This window comes from Octodon degus, unplaced genomic scaffold (assembly GCF_000260255.1).
Source record: "Octodon degus isolate 3935 unplaced genomic scaffold, OctDeg1.0 scaffold00075, whole genome shotgun sequence".
NCBI classification, from domain to species: domain Eukaryota; kingdom Metazoa; phylum Chordata; class Mammalia; order Rodentia; family Octodontidae; genus Octodon; species Octodon degus.
The window spans coordinates 1,578,431-1,600,521 of NW_004524651.1; the positions used below are offsets into that span (position 1 = coordinate 1,578,431).

Here is a 22,091-nt window from a genome sequence, read left to right on the forward strand (position 1 = left end):
AGGGGGAGGGGGGGAGAGTGTGTGTGTGTTCAAACCAAGAGCAAAGCTTTAGGGTTGCAGTGGGAGGTGAGGCAGGGAGCTGCCACCAAGCAGGAGGAGACAGAAAACCACCGGGGATGGTCTGAGAAACCTGGTCCAGGCCTCCCAGGATGAATGCAGAGGAACCTCTATGTGACCTGTTTTTATGACTTTCCATGAGGAGGCAGAACTGTACACCACCCCTTCATGGGCGTTGTGCCTGTCTGGAATAACCAGGGACCTGTGGCCTGCTCCACACGCACAAGTATAATAGGACAGGGACCAAGAAGCCCCAGAGCTCTGAGTGCGAGTGCTGCTGCCCCCCGCCCCATGCCTCAGCTGCAAGCAGAAAGGACACAGTGGTAACCTTTGACACTCTGGCCTGGAACGCCGATGAGTGTGTAAGTCACAGAGTACACTCCAAAGCCAAAGGAATTTTCCACAGTTGACACTTACTAGTTAACCTGTATGCAAACTAGGGTAGCTTGAAATTTACAGGTACTTGTTACTGTATCAACTAGCACTTTTACAGATATATTTTTAATTATTTGAGCATGGTTATTTTCCCCTAAATTAAAAAACCCTTAATCATGGTAAATGGACTATTATTAAGAACAGGATGTCTACTTATTATAAAAGAATGTGTCTTCATCCTGCTGCAAAGAGACAGCATTTTGAACTGTTTGTAGCTTATCTGCTTAGACAGAATATACTCAAGAAACAGACGTACTCTTCTCAAGGAACCTACCTATCTACCTCAAGGTATGATAACGCGTTTCATTTACGAATCTCTCTGCAACCTGCTTTCCTCATTTAGAGAGCGGGTAGGAGCCACGGGTTTTTGCCTGTTCCTCTCCAACCCGTGAAAGGCTGTGGTGGATGGACAACTGCTGGGCAACCGGTAATGCCCAGCCGAGCGGAGCCAGCGCGGTGCTGGGTGTACGGGGGGCTGCCGCTTCTCCTGGAGGAGCCCGTCCTGCTGGCTTGCCCGGCAGGAACTCAGCTGCTGTCCTCTCCTCAGAGGCGCTCGGGACCTCACTGCTGCTGAGAATGCTGTGTACTTCCGGAGAGCTCCGGTTCTTACCTTCAGCGTCGCTTCCTGGTTCCGCGTCAGACCCCTCCACCTGCTGGCACAGATCCTTCGTCCCACTGGCTGGCTTCCTAGCTTGCACCACTGACCTTTGGGCCTTCCCAGTGCAGATCCTTCAAACAGGCCTGCATGAGACACTGGTGGGCGCTTGGCCTCTGGCGGCAGGACTTGTGAGGCACTGCCATGGGCCTAGGTCTTCAGCTAGACTCATGCAGGACACTGCCATGGGATCCAGGCCCTCAGCTGGCGTCTTTGGTCTTTAGTGTGTGAACAGATTCCCTGCACTGTTTTGTACTTGATTGTTTGGGGTAACTACTATAAAATAATTCTACAATTATGTGTTTTGTATTGTTTCCCTTGCAAACCCTGACCACAAGAAAGATTATATTCACAATGCTCCCATTCATTTTTCCAAGGCTCACAGGCAAATCTCCTGAAGTCCTGAGGGATGGGCTTTCTCCAAGTGGGGCTTCCCAGTAGCAGCAGCAGGGGACCCACACATAGACACATAGCTTTTCCTAGCCCAGCTGGCTACCAGCTAGCATTTCCTTGAGATATTAAAAAATGTGAAGAACCATCCAAACATGATAGTTCCTGTGTGTAATCCCAGCACTCTGGTAGGCTGAGGCAGAAGGACAGCAAGTCCACACCAGGCTGGAAACTTAGCAAGACCCTGTCTTAAAATTAAAATTAAATAATAAAGGACTGGGGATGTCAGCCTGGTACTAAATTCCTGATACTAAAAGGGGAGGGGAGGAGGAGAAGAGGGGAAAGGGAAGGGACAAGAGGGGAGAGGATGGGGGGAGGAACAGGACCAGGAAAGGGGGAGACAAAAGGGGGAGACAAAAGGGGGGAAAAAGGAAAGAAAACCATGGAGAGCCATATGGATCCCAAACATGCACAACAGGGATGGTTGGGGTGAGCTCTTTCTGTAATTTTAATTCAAACATATTCTAATTGGCTTTGCAGAAAATCTCTTCATATTCAAAATAATCAACTGACAGGCAATTTGCCTGCCTCATTCTATGGAAGAACAAACAGAAGTTCCCAGAAGGTGAGGGATTTGGCCAATTGGACAACCAGAGGCTCTCCGCCGAGTCCTTCCTCCCCAGCTGGCCATACCCCTCTCCACACCATGCTGGGACCCTGTGTCCACTGTGTGCTATGAACCCAGCTTCCAGAATGTCCCATTTCCTAGAGAAGGTCCCAAATACCGAACCTGCCTGGCCTGTCTGTCAGGGACATGAAAAACTTCAGATACACAGGAGTTCAAACCCTCGTGGCCTGAAGCCGTGCTTCAGACTGCAACTCCTGAAGGTCTACACAACAAGCATGGGCACTGCACGCTACCCTGGAAGGACCCAGAATATCGACGTTAGATTGCCTCTCTAAACAGGAACCCAATATGAACCCTTCAAAGATGGGATCATGGAAAAGCTGAACTGTCTTAGCGACACAGCAGCCGCCTGCTGGAATACCTTGAACATCTATTAAAAGCTGCAATTGTGTGTAACTGTATGTGTCTCCCATGTTAGGCTCTAAGTTCAAGAGAAGAACCAGGCTCATTCTTCACACCCTGCATCCCCAGTACCTGGTCACGTGGTAAGGACTGAAAATGAGTGAGCGAGTGAATGAATATGGTGCCTTTAAGGATAGAATATTTCAACCTGAAAGCTCATCAAGGAAACCTGGAGAGCTTAAGCAGCTTCCACAGATCCATCAAGCCCTGGCTAGGAGGGCAGGTGCTGGTAAGGAGTGGCCTACGGTGACACAGACCCTCCCAGCAAGGCACCTGCAGCTGCTCATACTCTGAGATTCTAGGTACTGCTGAGACCACTGCTTGCAACAGACTGAGCTGCACTGCTGGGCCACACCTGGGTCAGTGAGCTGACATAAGGCCCTTCCCGCAGGAAACATGCCTGCTCTACAGGTGCCACCAGCTGGGGGCACAGCAGGGTGGCCAGGTGACGACAGCTTCACCACGATGTCCTCCAGGCCAACCCAAAGGCCACCCCAGTTGGTTCTTAAGCACGTGAGCTCTTCATTTGTGTTTTTTTTTTTTTTTTTTTTTCCTGGAGCACGTCTTTTTGGTGGCTTTTATACAGATCCAGAGGATAAAACAAACTAGCACAAAGTAGGTGCTCAACACATAGCATGGTTATCAGTGTTCAGTAAGGCACACACGAACCAATGATGACTGCATCAGGGTCCATGAATAAAGACGCTGCTTTCTTGCTGTGAAGCTCATGGCTCAGTCCACAAATCTAACAGGCCCATGAACTAGCAGCATGGTCAGGGCAGAGCTCACGGAGGAGGTAAGATGAACAAATGACAAGTTAGCAGCCAGAGCCACCTTCTCAGGGCAGTGGGCTGCAGTGGTCGCCACAATGACCAGAGGGCCTTTCCAGCTTTTCTTGAATGGAGGCCAGAGCCAAGACCGTGACGCCCCAACATCCTGCACAAGGAGCCGTCAGCCGAGTCCCGGCATTACCTCATTGTCCAGAACAGAACAGGGTACAGTGACATGAGGGTGGGCAGCCAGGGCCTAGGTGCAGTACAGGAAATGAACACAGGCTGCAGAGATAGTGACACAGAGGGGGGACTTCGCCAGGGCAAGCCCTCAATTACTTTTTTCATAGGGGGGGTGGTTGACTGGGAGAGGGGTGCATTTCTCTGGTCTGTAGCTAAATCTATGTGTGATCCTGGTGCCACTTGGCTTTGATATTGGCCCTGTGTGTGGTGGCAGCTCCAACTTGGTGATCGGTTTCCAAACTCAAGCCCAAGGTGCAAGGTTCATTTTCTGACCTACCTTTTCCCCCAAGTCGTCATGACCTTGTGGGGACTGGCGGGCCCTGGGTTGTTCTGGCCTTACAGCATTAGGAAGGATGGCAGAACACACATGTAGCAAGAACAGACAGTGTGATGGGGACACACTGTACACACACGCACAAATACATACACATATACACATACATGCGTGCACACACACACAGAGCAACAAGGCTTTTCTGGCTGAAAAGAAAGCAGAATATCTTTTCTTTCAAATTCACAAATACTGAATTTGCAGCATCAAAGCCCGGCAAGTTCATGAACATGGAAAAGGAAGCCACACTGCACACTGGCATCTGAACTTTTCACCCAGCGCTCACAAAGCATGCATGCATATACATACCCGGCTTGGGTACTGTCGCGATACGGCAGCACGGAAAATATACTACAGAAGGATCTTCTGCCACTGATAAGGACTATTCTAAAAAGTAAAAAAAAGACAAACAAACAACAAACACACTGAATGCAGAGACTGAAAAAAAAAAGAATTTCTACAGCAATTAAGCATTCACAGAATTCACAGCCATTATTTGCATACTCCCGCCACCTCCTCCGCCAGATGGTATTCTGCCCTCCTTGCAAATCACAGCCTCGGCGCCGCAGCAGTCTGCTGCCTCTCCTCGCCCAAATAGGAACACATGCAGCCCCAGCGGTGCACGCACCCTTCCTCCCGGGAGCGGTGCTGGCTGCAGGCTGCACGTGCAAGACCAGCAGGCAGTGCGGCACACGCTCAGACCACTGCTTTCTGCTCTGTAGTAACAGCGCAATGCAATAGCCCCAGCCCGTGAGCAGGAAACTCTCAGATGCCACAATGGTCATTAGGGTGTTTTTTTTTTTTTTTTAATGCTGGCAACATGTTAGATTCTGAGAATAGATGGAAAGGAACAATTACATAATCAGTCCTCACTTCCATTCCTGCTGTAAGAAACTGCTGGAAACAGTTCTACATGATGCTCTTATGCAATCAAAATCCACTTTAAAAAAACACAAAAACCCTCCAATGTCCTGGCTTCTGGGGTGGGGGGGGGGGAGGAAAACGAGTGGAAGAGATTTTTAAAACATTCTTTTTAAGCACAAGGTCAGCATGTATTGTACATGGAGCTAATTTAAATAATTTCCTTTAATAATCGTAATAACCGCAAAGGAAATACTACTACTGAATGCATCAGGATTTGGGATTGCAACCTTGCTTAAAAACTGCTGTGACACTGCCCCCCCCCCCCCCCCCCGTCCTGAGATGAAGTCCGGCTCCCTGGCATGGCACAGTCTGCTCCGAGGGCTGCCTTTCCAGGCTCCGTGGCACCATGTCCCCCCAGGCCATTCCAGTCACCTGTCAATGCTCTCCCAGCCCCCCACCTTTTCAGAGCTCTACTGCCTTAGACTGCATTGTCCCTCGCACCTGGGATGCCCTGCCTTGCAACAGTTGGTAAACTCCTACTGATTCTTCAAAACCTCGCTCAGGAAGTCATGGCTCTCAGGGAGCCTTTCCTGCCCCTTGGCTGAGTTCCCTGTCTCTTCAGCATGGCTTATCCCACTCCTTACTGTACGTGTGATCCTTTCCGCGAGATGTCACTGAAATGTAGCCGGGCCGCAGAGAAGCTCCTGAGGATGCACGGCTCACAGGCCAGGCCAGAACCGGTGCCTTTGTCTGACCTCAGGGAGCTCACTGAAACTCACTCTGAGCTTGTTTTCCCACGTAAAGCATGGGGTAAAATTAGTAGCCATCTTTCTGGAATGTAGCGATCCACACTGGGAGAACCCTCAAACAGCACCTGGCAAACAGTGTACCCACTCAGGAAGTAGTCCTGCACCAGCGCTTTGGGCAAGTCCTTGGGTTCAGAGCTCTGTGCTAAATACCCAGCTGCGAGGTCGCAGAGGTCTTCGTGGCAGCTGAAGGTCCATGGCCCATCTGCTGCGCCACAGAACACACACTGAGATGTGTTGCTGAAGGGAGGGGCCCTCATCAGACACCATGGACCACACACCTGGTCACCCTGGCAAGGACAGAGTGCCACATCTGTCTGAGTGGGCTGAGAAGGCTGAGGGGCTGGAGGGCAGCACTGCAGGACCACACCTGCTGCACGCCACCAGGCTCCTTGGGCTCTCAGCACGAGCTTGCTGCAGCCAGAACAGCAAGGGCTGGTGCTCAGAGGTAGAGATTACACCCCAGCTTCTCAGTGGGTGTGGCACACGAGGGATGTCGCCTTGGGCTCTGCACTCCAGGACTGTTCTTTTCTAACCAATAGAAAGACCTGCTCCCGGGGGCTTAGCTGGGTGCCCACTGGCTTCCCGGATACCAACAGCCTGCTTCTCTAAGCTGCTGCAGGGTGGCTGTCCAGCCTGGCCTGCGGGTCACTTGGGGAGTATGGGACCACAGCAGCATTGATGACAGTCACTGGAGCCTGCAGGTTCCAATTCGCCCCCTTCTGTTCAGTCTGGGCCCCTTTCCAGATGAAGGACAGAGGTCCCACACTCCTTCCAGCCAGGACCAAAGCCTGGAGCCACTCACTGTCTGTCCTTCAGCATCAGTCTCCCGCCACATGGAGCAAGGGGCACCTTGACAAGCCTACCAGCCTGGCAGAACTGCGCTGTCCTCATCACCTGGTGCTAACACGCCCTTCCTTCCCCACATCCATTCATCAGGATACGTTTCACAGAAGAACATCAAGGCAAGAGCACCCCAATCTCCATGCCAGTGCTCGGCCCACAGAGTGCATGTTAGGAAAGGGGCCATGTCCCACGCGGTACACGCTCATTCTGGGTGGGCCTCACCTCAGGCTGAGGAGGGGCTGCCAACACACAGCTTGTCCTGAAAATTGTGTTACTGCACTGCATGGCCACTGTGAATGTGGACAGTTGCCCAACAGTTCCGGAAGTCTGGGTCTCTGGCTGTCCAGTCTCGAGTGACTGGAGGGGGAGGAGAGAGAAAGGTCTTTCTCTGCCAGTCCTCTCAGGGACGCCCGCTCCACGCGGGCTGGAGGAAGAATCTAAATCTGAGATCCGCACAGTGAGCTCCTCTGCAGCGGAGGGCCAAGGGAGAGCCGAGAACACATCGTCCGAGTTTTCTGAAACACTTCTGCAGGCCTTGGCCAGGGCAGGGAGGTTCCATAAGTGGGGAACCTGGGCTGCCCGGTTTCCTGCACTTGCAGCTCAAGCGATACGACTAAGATTCTAACAGCAGGTCTCAGGGATCCACAAGTGTGACAAAGCCTTTGCTTGGTTTGGGAGATGGCACTCAGGGAGACACATGGACGTGGTGGCCGCCTTCATGCATCTCTGTCGCTGTACTTCAGAGAGAACCAAATCAGATGCTGGTGGTCAGAAAGGTGTAGTCAGGCAAACTCCACTTCCACTGAGCCTCACACAGGGACCACTTCCACGCCACTGGCTCCAACCACCAGAGCTGCCTTTGCTTCTGTCTGAATCTCACAGAAGTCCATCTGTGACATACAACACTTTGCTTGGAGTCAAGGTCACCAGAAAGCATTACATAAAAGACTTCAGAAGGGGAATTAACTCTAGGGAGATGGCCTGTTAGGAGGGGAGGGCCAGATTTCCACACAAACATCCAGGGGCGGGGTGGTGGTGGTGAGGGGAATGCTGGGTAAAGTTCCCCAGGGCTGCCGCCCACAGGGCCACGCATGCCCTGCAGCTGGGAAGTCACTGGCCACTACTTTCCTCATACTGCAGCCTTCTTGTCCTGCTCTTGGGACAGTGTGTGGGGCAGTCCTCTTGCAACTTAGATGCCAGTTTCCTCGGGGTCCTGGAGTGTCCAGAGCAGACAGCCAAGAAGCCTCCAAGGTCCCTCACAGCTACTGCCACTGAATCTGCTTTCACACACATCCCAGCCCAGAGCCTGCTGCATTTAACCCAGGGACGTCTCGCGCCATCCAGGATTCTCCAGTGTTCCATTTTCTGCCAAAAGCTGTTGTTGTTTCCAGAACCCTGCGGAGCCTGTTGGCTGTGGGATACGATCTCCTGCAGGTGGGATATTCCATGATAACTGAAATATTCTCTTAAGGATATTTTAAAAAACCAACCAGCTTAAAGAGAGAGAGGAAAGAAAACCACATCTGCAACAATGGGGGATGAACACGGTGCTCCCTGAACGCAGCCCGGCTACTGGAAGCACACATTTCCCAAACTTGTTCCCCACATATCCAAGGAGCAAGGGGAAAACCAGATTTGCAAATACTGGTGTTATGGGTTGAACTGTGTTCCCACCCCAAAGGCACGCTGGGACAGGAGCCCCAGGGCCTGTAAATGGGGCCTGATCTGGAAACAATCTGCAGATACAAATTAGGATGAGGTCAGATGACACCTGGAGACACCTAGAGGTGTTGGGGGGGGGCAGCAAAATGGCCTGGAGGTCACAAGACAATGACACCAAGGACTCAGGCAAGCACCAAAGCTGGAGGGGGTTGGGGCTGGTTCTCCCTGAAAGCATTTGCCCTGCACATTGTCTCCAAAGAGAGAAAAGCCCTTCCTGTCACTTTAACCACTGGCTTGCGCACTCTGCAGGGCAGTCCTGGAGAACAAACCCAGCTGGCACGGTTGCTGTGCCTCAAGAAGGTAAAGTCAGGAACAGCGCCATGCTACCAGCAAACGCATGGAACCTGGAAACCTGCGCCGTTTCAGCTTTCCTCTGACCAGCTTCCCTACACTGACTCCGCCTCCCCTTCAAATGCTTAACTAAAAGCTTCCAGAAGGGGACTGCACTCCTTTCTTGCTCTTGTGAAGGACTGGCCACTGTACAATGAATTGAATGAAGCCAACCACACGAAGTGCTCCTGTGCACCCTACTGACTTCCTCACTAGCCACTGCAGTGCATGTGTGTCCTGCTGCCGGACGTGCCTGGTCTATGCACAAGGACAAAGCGCAGTCTGGGGGGCTTCCAAGAATATTCTGCCCCTTCCATCTTGGAGGGGATGGAGGCTATAGGGAAGGTGTTGGTGGGGGAGCAGGCCCCATGGAGAAGGGGACACTGCAGGGACTGGCCTGGGACCAGGGCTTGGTACTGGGTTGGTTCCTAGAGAAGAAAGGAAGAGAAGGTGGAAGTGGTGATGGAGGAGGAAGAGGAGGTAGAGGTGGTAGAGATGGTAGAGGAGGAGGAAGAAAAGAAAGAGGAGGAGGTGGAGGAGGAAGACGAGGTGGTGGAGAGAGTGGAGGAGGAGGAAAAGGTGGAGGAGGAAGAGAAGAAAGAGGAGGAAGAGGAGAAGGCGGAGGAGGTGGAGATGGTGGAGGAGAAAGAGGAGAAGGCGGAGGAGGTGGAGATGGTGGAGGAGGAGGAGGAGGAGGTAAAGGAGGTGGAGATGGAGGAAGAGGAGGAGGTAGAGGAGGAAGTGGAGGTGGTCATGGTGGAGGAGGAAGAGGAGGAGATGGTGATGGAGAAGGAGATAAGAGGTGGAGGTGGTGATGGAGGAGGAGATGGAGGTGGAAGAGGAGGAAGTAGAGGAGGTAGAGGAATTGAGAACAGGGGATGAAGGGGGACACAGACCATCAGAGATGCATGACGCTTCAGGAACATCAGGAGCAAGGACACTTCAGAGCATAGGCCTGGCATGCTGTAAACAAGACGAGGCCTCAGACAAGCTGGGTCCACCAGCCCGCTGGGTCTGGATGGGGGCATTGCTACCATGACAGCTACCCCCATGGACCCGCTGCTCCCCTCCTTCCAAGGCCAACATGGCACAGGCACTGGGGAAGTACAGAGGGTGCAGATACATGCTCCTCCCCAAGCATGCTCAGTGCCAGGTGGGGACACCTTTCCCCACGGGTGTGGTTCTGACAGGGGACAGAGGGCACCATGGAGCACAAGGGCAACACTGCAGAGGGGAGAGTGTGCAGGGCCCTCTGAGGACCTGAGGGAAAGTGCAGCTCTCCTCACTGACCACCGAGTCCGGGCCCACCAGGTCCCACCCCCCCAGCAGCACTGACCACCCACCCACACACTCCGCTGCCTCTGTGCCCAGCTGCGTATCTATGAGGGCAGTGACGTGTCCCAAACCTCTTTGTGCCAGCGATGTCCCCCTTAAGACTGCTCCATAAAGATGATACAAATGAATGTAATGTGAAAACAAATGCTATTTCTGTGAAAAAAAAATATCGCTGAATGCTTTGAAAAATATTTTAACATGGCAAGTTGTTTAAAAAAAAAAATGCAGTTGAAATTAAGATAAATGAGACGATTCTAAAAGAGGAGAGAAGGTGGCAAAAACCCAAAAGACAGAAATATGGTCTGGACCTCCCAGCAATAGGTGGAAGCAACAGTGGGGTGATGGAGCCATGGACTCCCCAGCGAAAGCAAGGGACGAGAGAGAGGAGGGGCTGTGAGGCACTGGGTGCGGGCTCCAGCGTACGGATTTAGGGGGACACAAGCCTGCCCATCACAAGGAAGATTTCCGGAGGTTAAAGAGGCTGAGTGCGGTGCCACAGGGCCAGCTCCTCCCTGCTCTTCGGGGACAGCCCTGGAGCTGTGTCCTCCATGTGGCCTGGATTGGGCCGTCCACCAGCAGCACTGTCTAGAAGCACCTGTCTTCTCCAGGCATGGGGGGCCCCTGGTGGGACAAGGACTACATCCTGGGCCGCTCACTCAGGGGAAGGTTAAAATGGACCTTTGAGACAGTGAGGGCTGGTCACAGGTAATCTTAGTTCCTGCTTTTATCCTCTTCCTTCACAAAGGAGACAAAAGGTGCTCAATCTTTTCTTTGGATTTTGTTTTTTAAGTTTTCCTACCGAGTTCACAGTTTAGAGAGAAAACACGCTGGGCTCAGCACCTTATCCACTCCCAAATCCTTTTAACTTGCTGTGATTTCCTCCCCAGCTTTGGCCACTCATGGCTGAGAGCAGCTCCTGACCAGCTCAGCGGAGCAGACACACAGGTGGCCCTGGAGGGGTGCGGCAGCTGTCACCCGTGCAGTCCAGACACACAAGCCTGGGGCTGAACCCTCTCATCCTTGGTCACTCTTTCTCAAAGGCAGAAGTTTGTGAGCCTCGAGAACCGAGAACTGCAAGCACCAAGAGTGCAAGCCCCCTCTTTCCTAGCAGGGCTGTAAGAGTCGCAGACACGCATGTCCCAAGGCCAGTGGTGGTCGCTGTTGTCCTGCTCAGAGTCTCTGTCTGCCACTCTGATGCCTCTGTCACGCATCCAGCAAGGAGCTCTCGGGGGCCCAGCTGGCTTTGCCCTGTGCCCTGGGACTGAGACCCAGCCTCCGTTTCCTGTTCCTCCTCCCCCATACTCAGGAGGACTCAGGAAAGTGCAGTCCGGAGCTAAGGGTGACTGGCGGCTCCACTGGACATCCACCCCATGCCAGACATTCAGGGGTCCATCCCAGAAGCTGTGGTATGTCACTGTTGCTGGCCCTCTGCTTCAACGAAGGGCTTGCAGATGTGCAGGTGAATGGTTTTCTAACAACCTTGAGTTGCGACTTCGTGTTAAAATGAATTCACTTAAAGAAAATAACACACACCCAGCTTGACTTTTATACAGCAAAGAGGAGGCTACTGAAGATGGCCTGCATGCACCTCCCCACAGCTGCCCAGAGCATGCCAATTCTCTGTTTGGAGCCCTGCGGGTGCCCCCCCCCCCCCCCGAACCCCATACAAGCACACATACCCCATCTTCCCAAGGCTCAACTCTTTTTCCTTATGACACGCCAGCTTCCCTACAGACTGCCTTACTCTGGTCTCAGGATCTCTACCCCTGCTGGTCATGCACCTGCATGCTCTTCCCAGTGGGGGCTGGCTCTCTTACTCCCTACCCAAGGACCCCCCTGGGATCCCCCCGACTCACCCGCCACATCTCCTGGCCACTTCAGTCTTTCTCCACAGCACCTAGTTCCCACCACTCCCAATATGTTTAGCTGGGTCCCCTCTGTCCCCGCTCCTTGTAGCATGGTCTCTATTTCATCCATGGGTGCAGCCCGCAGTCACAAGCAGGTGGCCGTGTCCAGCTGCATGCCCTGCTCAAGAGCTTGCTAGGAAGAGGCAGCAGTGTTCCCGCCCAGGCACCCCATTATGAAATGTACCCCTCAGCCTAAAGGCATGGTGAGAGGTGAAAATCCCTATGCTGCAAGCCAGCATGCTGTGGTAGAGTCTGAGCAAACTCCCTGTTGAGTTCTGATTTTTAAAAACCATGAGCTAAAGGCCAAGGACCAAGAGTAGCTTAAGCAAACCTAAGAATGGCCTGAGTGAAACACCAGAAGCCCAGAAAAAACTATTACAAAGGAAAGAAAACGAGAAGCCGACAATAGCTCCTGCTGTCGGGGTGCACAGTATTTCTTCCAGGAACCCAAGGCCACGTACCCAGCCTACTATAGATCCAATCTCCCCACACAGGACACTCACACTGACCACAACACAGCAGATGGGCTGACCCTGGGTGGGCACAAAGGCCGTGTATTTCTTTAATCAGGACAGGCTGCCTTGGCCTGCGCTGCTCTCACTCCATACTCCTAGCCCAGGCAGAACGCCCAGCCCCATCTCTGTGCTCAGACGTTTTCCCTGTGAACATGTGAGAAGTCTCTTCTGCGCGGTAACAGACAGTCCAACCACGCTGCTGTATTCCCGCCATGCTTCATCTTGGCCAGTGGGCCTAGCCCTTCTGGCCTTGGCTCCTGTCTGTCACACCAGATCTCTCCTGAGGTCTGTGCTCGGGTCATCCCGCTGCTCACCACACTGCCGTGGGCTGCTCACCAATCCCCAGCACAGAAGGCACAGGACAAACTGCTGACCTCCGGGACGCCACATGTCACCCTGCTCGTGTCTCCCTTGGGCCGACAGTGAACGTTCAGCCACACACGTCCACTGCCATAGTTTCTTTGGCGTTAGGGTCTCCCCAGCTCTCCCCGCCACTCTACACGCTGAGACATGCGCAGTAATGAGAACAGCCTGTGCACTGAAGCCAAGACACAGAACGCTGTCGGCAGCCCCTAATCCACTAACCTACTTATGCCATCAACACGGAAATGAAGTTAACACGACTTTGCCTTAGTGAACTCCGGGTGGCTGCTAGCAACCTCCATGCTCATTTCTAAAAAGCACACAAACCATCTGTTCCCAATCTCTGCCAGCAATCAGCCTGCAGCTCGCTGGCCAGGGTGATGATTAGAATTCACCCTCCACTACCATCCCAGGTTCATTTTAATTTATCTTAAGGCAACAGGGGCCCGACGTAGACTTAGGGCTTCTTTTATTCCCCATGGCGTTTTAAAGATCATTTGTATTTCCAAACTCTTTCCATTCCCCAGATCCAGCCCTGAAGACGGAAGCCATGGCAAAGGCCTCTCGGTCTGTTTATTCAGCACTCTGGAGCCCTGCTGGGTGCCAGGCGCCATGCTGCTCAGCGCCTGCATGTTGCAGCTCTGCTGGAAGAGCGCTGATACGGCCAGCGGCTAACATCTGCTGACCCTGACCATCGAGCCCAAGAAAGTCAATGCCCTTTCTCTGCCTCTTCTAAATATGGTCATAAAAGCCCCACTGGTATCATAGCTATTTTATTTCATTTTAGCAAAATACACATTAGACATGGTAAATGTACAATGCAGTATCATTTAAGCACATGTGTGACGTACGCAAACAGCATTATGCATTTCCACAACTTTTCCCTTTATCCCAGACAGAAACTGCAGAAATCCACTGAGCCAGCAGCTCCCCTCCTTAGCCCCCAGCACCCTCTCGGCCATGTACTTCCTGCATCTAGGGGCTCACCCCGCTGGGTATAGCTCAGGTATGTGCAATGGACCTTTTCCACCTGGCCCATGTCACTTCCTCAGCAGCATGTCCTCAAGGTCTGTCACCCTGTAGCACCGACCACCTTTACCGCCTTTCGTGGCCCAGTAGCATCTCCTCGGATGCATCCACCATGCTGTTTATCCACTGGTCTCTTGGCCCCTAAGAACGCCGCTGCACTGGCGCAGCAGTGTTTGTCTCAATGCTTCATCTCCTGGGGATGCACCCAGCAGTGAACTCGCTGGTCACCAAGTTACTCTATGCTCAGCTCTTCGAGGCTCTACCAAGCTGCCCCCGCTGGCCACTGAGCCACGTACATCTCCATTGGCAATGTGCAAGGGCCTCAGTCTTTTTTTCTCACACTATTTTTTCTTCACTCTGAACCAGAGTCTCCCCTACGCCATTCTTACAAGTTTGCTTAGGCTATATTAAAGAAAAATAAAAAAAACAATAAAATTGTTTCAAAACAGGTTACTAGGAGAGTATAATCACTAATACACTGCATACTGCTGTCTTCATAGTAGTTACTCAGAGTCCTAATGATTCTTAGAATTATGCAATTCGGCAGACTTCTCACGCTCCACCATGACAGGCTGTGCTAGAGAAGGGGCTGTTGCTCCCACTGGTCCCTTTCAGGCAATGAACTTTAGGCCGGGCATGAAGATACACACCTGTAAGCCTGTGGAAGGCTAAGGCAGGAGGAGTAAAAGTTTGAGCTCGGCCTGGGTAACTTAAGAACACCCCAAAAAAAAAAAAAAAAGCTGAGAATGTAGCTCAGTGCGGAGGTCTGGGGTCAATCCCCAGTATAACGAGAGTGGGGGAGAGGGGAAGACTGGAATGTTGCCACCCTCCTTCCGGCTACCTGCTCTGTTAACTGGGATGATGAGTACTTATTAATGGGATAATTAGTTTCCAGTGGTTGTGATTAAAAAAATTACCACATAACACAGAATTTTAATTTCTAAATCTGGAGGTCAGAGCAAAGCTGGTTTCCACCAGGAGCTCTGGGAGCACGGGTTCCCTGGCATTCGCAGCAGAAGGGCTGCCTGCACACCTTGCCAAGTCAGTCCATCTTCATTTTGGAGCCAGCTACGGTGGAGAAGTCTCACTGTACTGGACCCAACACTGGTAATCCACTTTTTTTGTTGTTTTAACATATTTGGTAGAGTCTCACTACACATCTTGGACTTTACTGATCCTGCTTTCAGCCTCCCCAGGGGATTACAGGTGTGCCCCATCTCGCCTGGTCTTGGGGGCAGAGTCCCGGAAGATCTAACCCTGCTCCCTGTGCTTGCCTAAGCAGGTACTCTGTCCACTGAGCTATCTTGCTGGCCCTTCGGTAATCCACTTTTAAGGACTCTGGTCACATGGGGCTCATAATCTCCCATTTGAAGCCCCCTAGGAACATGGTCATAATGCTTTTCTCCTAAGGCTGTTCCAAAGATTACCTGGGTTTCTAAGTTCTTTCCATTCCTTGAGATCTAGGCTTGAAGACAGAAGCCCGTGTATACGGCACCCCCACCCATGTACTGAGCAAATGCCCACTGAGTTTATAGTTAACAAGGCAGAGCCTATGCAGTTCTTCAGGCCTGGCATGCAGTGTGCCAATGGGACTCGTCACCATCTGGCCATCTTCACAACTTCTTTTGGCACTAAGGGTCCAGCCAGAACTTCCTGAGATCGGTGTCCTGAAAGCCCAAGGATGTGCTGCTTTTGTTTCCCACTATCTGTCTTCAGTGACACTCCCAGGCTCCAGAGTTTCCCCTACCCCCAGTTTCCCCTAGCTGCTCAGGATGGGACCCAGGCAGGGCCAGCTGAGAGCTCAGTGTGTGCTGGGGTCGGAACAGCGGAGTTGAGGCCCATCCCGGCCTGGACAGTGACCTGTGTCGTGGAATTGTCTTCCTTGGACTCCACCTGGCCCACTGGCCCGGCCCATGTCCGTAGCTGATGCCCTCAGCTTGGTTCCTCTGCATCTGGTCCACACACAAAGCCCTTTCAGATCCGTGGCCACCTCTCAAGCTGCTCAGAGTCAGGTGAGCTTGCCTGTCACTGATAGTGACCATACAACCAAACGCTTCCACCGCAGGCGTCCACGTCCATCTCACAGGCCAGTATAGAGAAGGAGCAATACTTTACAGTGGACATGCAGCCACCTGAGGTCCAAAGGTCTCTTCCTCAGCAGCTACTTTGATATTACTGATTGTGAGGTCAACTCAGGAGTATTTATTCTGCTCTTTAAATGCTGTAAGTACTGTCTCTCATCCTATCAGGTTTTCAATTTGAGGCAATCCCTTTGTCCTGCTTAACTCATGAGTTCTCTCTAGTCTCATGCGATGAGGACCCCAAATCCTCCTCAGTGTGGTGCTTTCTTTCCCAGAGAGGTAGATCTGGGGATAAGGTAGCCTCAGCCACAGCTTGCGCTGCAGACCAAGAGGCTGGGCAGTGTGAGCTGGAGGTGCAGGCGGAGTGGGGCACCGGAGACCCCAGCTCTCGGTCAGGTCCCTCCCACCCCGGAGCTCACCCGGATGGCCCAGCCACCACGGCCTGCCGGGAGCCTCTCAGTGCGACCTGTGACTGCAGGGCAAACCTTCCGTTTTCCTTCCCAAAAGGCTGGTCACATCCTCCCATTCATCAGCTGCTGACCGCAACTTCCTCCTGTCACCTCCAAACCCCTATTTCTTCCTGGCTTCCTCCTGGGCTCTTTCACACGAGGGCAATCCAGCCTTGCTAGGAGCATAAGGAATGGAAGTCCTTTTCATGTTCCGTTCGCACAGGGAAACTGACTCTCACCTGGGCAGGAATGGCCACCTGCAGCCTGTGGCCTTTCCTCCTCTCCTTCCTGCCCACAGATGTGCAGACCGGCAGAGTTCCCAACTCCCTGCTCTGGAAACCCCATTACATGAACTTGATCCCCCCAACCTGACCACCCCAGGGGGCCATGTGACTCTGCACCCTGGATAGGCAGGAACTGGGCTAACGTGGAGCATTTCCTTGGCTCTGTCACAGTATTTAGGAATTCAAACCTTCCCACGTTTCTGTTATGGTTAACTTGATTAGGAGGAAAAACAATGTAAATAAGTGGTAACTATACTGAAAATGGCATAAAAGACTCAAAAAGAAAAGGGGCAGGCCGGCCAAATAGCTCAGTCGATTAAAGCGCCTGCTTGTGAAGGATCAGGGAGTTCAAGCCCTGAACTGCCATCCCCTCCAGGCACGCTGAGATGGCAATTGAGACTGGGCATGGTGGCATGCACCTGTAATCCTAGCTCTTGGGAGGCTGTAAACAGTCAGAGAACTAGAGTCTGATCTAGTAGTGAGAACTTGAACAACCTGTAGACCCTTCCCTAAAATACAAAAAAAGAAAAAAGAAAAAAGAAAAAGAAAGAAAGAAAGAAGCGGGGAGGGGGGAGAAACAGTAATTTTTTTTTTTTTTTTTTTTTAATGTATTTGGTACAGGATTTCACTACACAGCTCAGACTCGTGGTGATCTTCCTGTTTTCAGCCTCCCTAGCTCTGGGATCACAGGCCTGGTCTCGGTGGCTGGCTCAGCACACCTGGGGGCAGGGCCAGCATGGCATGTGGTGCCAGGGATCGAACTCCAGTCCCTGTTCTTGTCCAACAGGCACTTAAGTCTGCTGAGCTATCTCACTGGCCCAAAACACAATAATTCTAAGTGACAGAGAGTATAAAAGAGATTTAGAATTTTCTAATTGACAAGGAACAGCTGTGTGAGTTTTAACTAAATGTTCCATGCTTAAAATATGAATACACACTATGTAAAAATTATTTGAAGAACTCAACTCTGCTATTCTATTTTTTTTTTTTTTTTTTCTGGAATCGGGGATTGAACTCAGGCCCTTGAGCTTGCCAGGGAAGTGCTTACTCCACTGAGCCATCCCCCCAGCCCCTGCTCTGCTATTCTGCAACCATTACAATTGTTATAAAAGTACATTCCCTATTCCTATAAAAAATATGGATACACAGTAGGAGCATGGCCCCTTAAAAAATCAAACACTAGTGTCATCGAACAGGTTGTAAAGTGTATTTTCTGCCACCAAGTGCCAGGAGTTCTGGGCCTGAATGAGTCTAAAAGTCTTCAGCAATTTTCATTTAGTACAGTGGTGAGTACTGGAGCGGGGGGAGCAGGTGCTCCACTGGAAACCAGGAGATCTAAGCAGATGACCTTGGTGGCAGGACCATGCTCAGGATGGTCTCCCTCTCATCCTGGCCTCCCACGGCGACTCGGGAAGCTATAATCCCCGCCTGCTGCCCCCAGGGGGCTCGAGCAGTCGTCACTGCGCAAGGGTAGCAGGCATTCCAGCCCATCTGTGCTCTGGCATTTTCTTATCAAGCCCTTACAAATTTCAGCTACAATCCTTTCTATTTGTTCCCACACCTCAAAAGTGCACACCACCGTCCCAGGTCGGCAGGCCCTGGAATCTGAACCAGCGCCGAAGCAGCAGCAGCTGCTGGCACAGTCCTGGTTCTGTTCTCACAGGCATCAAAGCCGGAGCAGAATCCACGCTCAGCATAGCTCCACGTTGTGCGTGCAGAGGTGAGGGCTGGAAATGAAACCAAGAAAGGAGAAAAACAACAACTTTTCTGTTCAAAGTTTTCTATGAAGATATTGCTTGCATGCTACCCCAAACTCAGTTGGCCTCAGTCTCTCACGTAAGCCTGCGGAGCACTGTTCTCTAGATTCCACTTGGGGACTGGGAAGGGAACTGAGCTGCTCACCCAGGGTCCTGCAGGCCAGGGGTGGCGAGCCTTGGCGAGTTTGCAGTGACACACACAGCCCACTGTGCCCCGAGTGCCAGAGGCTCGCCGCCACTGCTCTTGGGTCATGAAGCGTGGGCTACCCTCACTCAGCTCTGGCTGTGCAGTGACCCCTCAGTCCTGCCCTGTCCCCCGGGCAGGCAGCAGTGCGTGTGTTCATGCAGTACCTGCCATTCCTGGTGTCGTGCTGCCGCATGTTCTTGATAAAATGAATCTTCTTAAAATTCTTTGGTCTGGGCGAACCTGAGAGAGTCCGACATCTGAAAAATAAAGACATTTCAGAAGCAGTTAGTTGCCTGCTGGATGGCTGTGCCAGCTCTGCACAAAAGCAGGAAGGAAAGACAGACAACTGCCTGGAGTCGCCCATGGCAGCAGGAGCTGCAGGGATGAGGAAGACAATGAGGCTGGAAGCAAGGAGGCTTTAAAAAAACCCCAGTGACAGACAACTTCCTTGATAACACCAATAGCAATTTATACGAGACTGTGAAAAGCCAGCTGACGAAAATGATTGTTCGTGTTATAATAACTTAACCTAGCCAGCTTCCAAAGACATTATTCTTCGTTGTCATATTAGAAAGAATCCTCTTGAATCAACATAGGCAAAGGGAACAGCAAGTTGTAAATTCAAAGATCTGGGGCTGGGGAGATAACATGGAAAATTCAGCCTAAAAACAACCTTGAGCCATTTTTCTTCCAGAGCAGGATTTTGGCCTGAATTAGCTGGACAGTTGCCTCAACTTCCAATCTGACTGCACTGGGAAATCACCGCTTAAATCTGAAGGAGAATGGGAGATATAGTTAGTGGCTACTTTTTGTTTTATATGTATATACCTATGTATTTGGGGGGTCAAGGTCTCACTATATATAGTCCAGACAGGCCTCAAACTCGTTACGTAGCTCAGCCTAGACTTGAACTGAACACTGCTCATCCTAGGTGCTGCCACGCCTGACTACTTAAAGATAAATTTTAAATAACTATACTATACCCAAGTGACTTAGATTCAAAACATTCTTTTTTTATTCTTGGAATATAACATTTGCTTGCCTAATACTCTGAAAATGACAAAGACCATATAAAATTTTTAAAACTTTTCAAATTTTGAGACAGTGTCTTGCTAATTCACTAAGTTGTCCAGGCTGGGCTTGAACGTGTGTTCCTCCTGTCTCATTCAGCCTTTCAGTGTTGGGATTAGGTTCCCTAGCAAACCGTAAATTACAAAACTACAACAGCATCACCGCCACCAAAACAAAAAGCCAGTAAACAAGAGTCTGGTCTTTTCTTGACAAATATTTTTTGGTTTTTGCTACCAGAGAAACAAAACCCAACCCTTTCTAACCATGTGCCCCCAAAACAGGCTCCTCATGCTGCAGAGAGTGAGCCCCAGAAAAGTAGTGCCCAGCTTCCCAAAGCCTATGCTCGGGTTGGGCTGGGACACCACTGACCGCGAGCAGTTGGAACTCAGGGGCTTTGGGTAAAGAGAGGACAACACCACCAAGGAGGCATAGTCATGGGAAGGTTGTGTGCCAAGCAGGCAGAAAAGGGGTACGGTTCAAACCACGGGGTAGTTCCAGTATTCCTCTTGGGGCCACGACAGTGTGGCACGCCCAGGCCCACCCTTCTAGTGAGGGTCAGTCTTTCAGGAACCCTTCCCCATATACATTGCATACTCTTTTTCCTTAAGAAAAGGCACCTTAAAGTGCTAAGAACTTGGATGAGTGCCACTGAGTTGAATGCACATAGCCCCAAGCTAGCAGTCATTTCCCAGCTTTCACTGGGAAAAGGTCTTTCATGGACTGTGGTCCAGAGCAAGAAAACCACATCTGTTGCCGTGTCATCCTGGCCTCCCTGGTGAACTCTCCAACACCCCAGCCAAGGCCTCATGAGGATTTCCACTGTGACAAATATCAGTATTTTCTACCCCTTTCTACTGCTGCTGAGAGGGATAAATGGTTACCTGTGAGCCTCATAAACTGCCAAGTGACACATTCAAACACGTACCTGTACACATGCACACATGTATGAGCATGCAAGCACAACTTTCCAGCACTGCTGATGTTGACTATTAACTACAAAGCCTGCCTGTTGGCTCCTGTTTGCCTCTGTGATCCCAAAGCCCAGCACCAGCTTCCTGTGGGTTTTCGGGCAGGATGGGCACAGTGGACAGGTGACCTATAACCCCAGTGCCACCTCAGGCTTCCAAGCCCAGACTGGACCAGGCTGGGGCTCGCAGGGCTGGGTCCACCCTCCCCTTCTTAGGAGGTTCCCTGGAAGCAGCCCCAGAGGCCCAGACTGTACCCTATGCCTGCAGAAAGACCACTTGTATCCACACCACAGGCCATGCAGGGCTCCATCTGTCTCATATGCTGAAGTCCTGAAACCATGGCTTGTTTAAAAAAAAAAAAAAGCAGAGAAAGATGTCACCAGTAGCTTCTGGATAGTACTGAGGGATCAGGGATGTCTTCATACCCTGACCCCAGGATCCCCCTAACCCCTGCAGCTTCCTGCCCCAGCCTGTCTGAGGGCAGTAGGCCAAGGACTTGCCAGGGGCCATGCCATCAGCCACCTGCCACCTCTATAAACTCTACTGTTTCCTCTTGCCACCTCTGCCAAGTGGCTACCAATGCCAGCCTGGAAGAAAAACAACTCTGGTTGCTCCCTGCCTTTAGAAAGACAGGCCCCCAGTGCCTTGGTCCTTCACAGGAACCGGACCCTGAACCAGGGCCACAGGTGCTTTCCGCGCCAGCTGGGGAAGGCGGCAGCAATGATTCGAACAGCTGGGGCCACCTATGCCCACAGCACGGACAACCAGGAACAGTGCAGACCTCAGCCGTGTTTGCAGCAAACACCCAGCAAAGACGTCCTAACCCCTTATTTCGGATACCAGGTAACTACCAGGCAGGTAGAAGACTCCTCGAAGCCCTCTCCTGATTAAGTGCTCAGTTCCTGGAGTTCTGGGGGGTTCTAGGAAACGTGATTGGTTCTGTGGAAGAGAAAGGGAAGAACCCCTCCAGGATAACTTCGCCAAGTCCTGCATTTCAGTATTGGCTCCCAACTCGAACCATACACCTCACCGCTCTACCCCTTCAATCAGCAAGCTGTTGGTTGTCTTGCTTTTTTAAAGCATTCAACTCAGCCACCAGGGAACCCAAGAAATGCTGGAAGAGCACTGTGGCGTTAGCAACGATTGCCAAGGAAACTGGCATGCCGCAAGCTCAGGTTGCAGCAGGTTAGGCAAAGAACAAATTAACGTCAGTGCTGCCTGTGTTAATGTGGGAAGTATCTTTTTAAAAACACACATTTTAAGAGATGCCAAATTAAATTAGGGTAGAACTGAATTAAAAGCTAATTTAAGGAAAGATTGGCTTTTTCTTGTTAGCACTGATTACAGGATGCACTTAATTATGAAATAGTTTTAATAGACGCCCTGGAGCCATTTGCCTGCATGCTAGGCTTGAAAGCCAGTTGGGTGACTGCTCTTCTGCCCCCACAGTTCCCCAAGGCAGCAGGGGTCTTGTGGCACTTCACATGCAGGTTGTAGAGCCCCTCAGCCTGCGGAGCCCTCCCATCCTCCATACACGAGCCCTGGGGTCTAGAGACCCTGAGCGAGTTGTTGAGCCACTTGGCCAGGAAGAAGAGCACCCAGCCCC

The 22,091-nt window shown here is 51.5% G+C and overlaps 1 protein-coding gene across 1 annotated transcript in view; it reads right to left on the bottom strand.

Moving 5' to 3' along the window:
* Positions 1 to 22,091, bottom strand: part of Cables1 (Cdk5 and Abl enzyme substrate 1) — a 91,706-nt gene that overhangs the window by 29,715 nt on the left and 39,900 nt on the right. Inside the window, exons 4-5 of the mRNA XM_023720395.1 lie at positions 18,611 to 18,703; positions 4,281 to 4,358 (exon numbers count right to left, since the gene is read on the bottom strand). Coding sequence (XP_023576163.1) covers positions 4,281 to 4,358; positions 18,611 to 18,703 — 171 coding nt within the window. The remainder of the gene's footprint in view (positions 1 to 4,280; positions 4,359 to 18,610; positions 18,704 to 22,091) is intronic.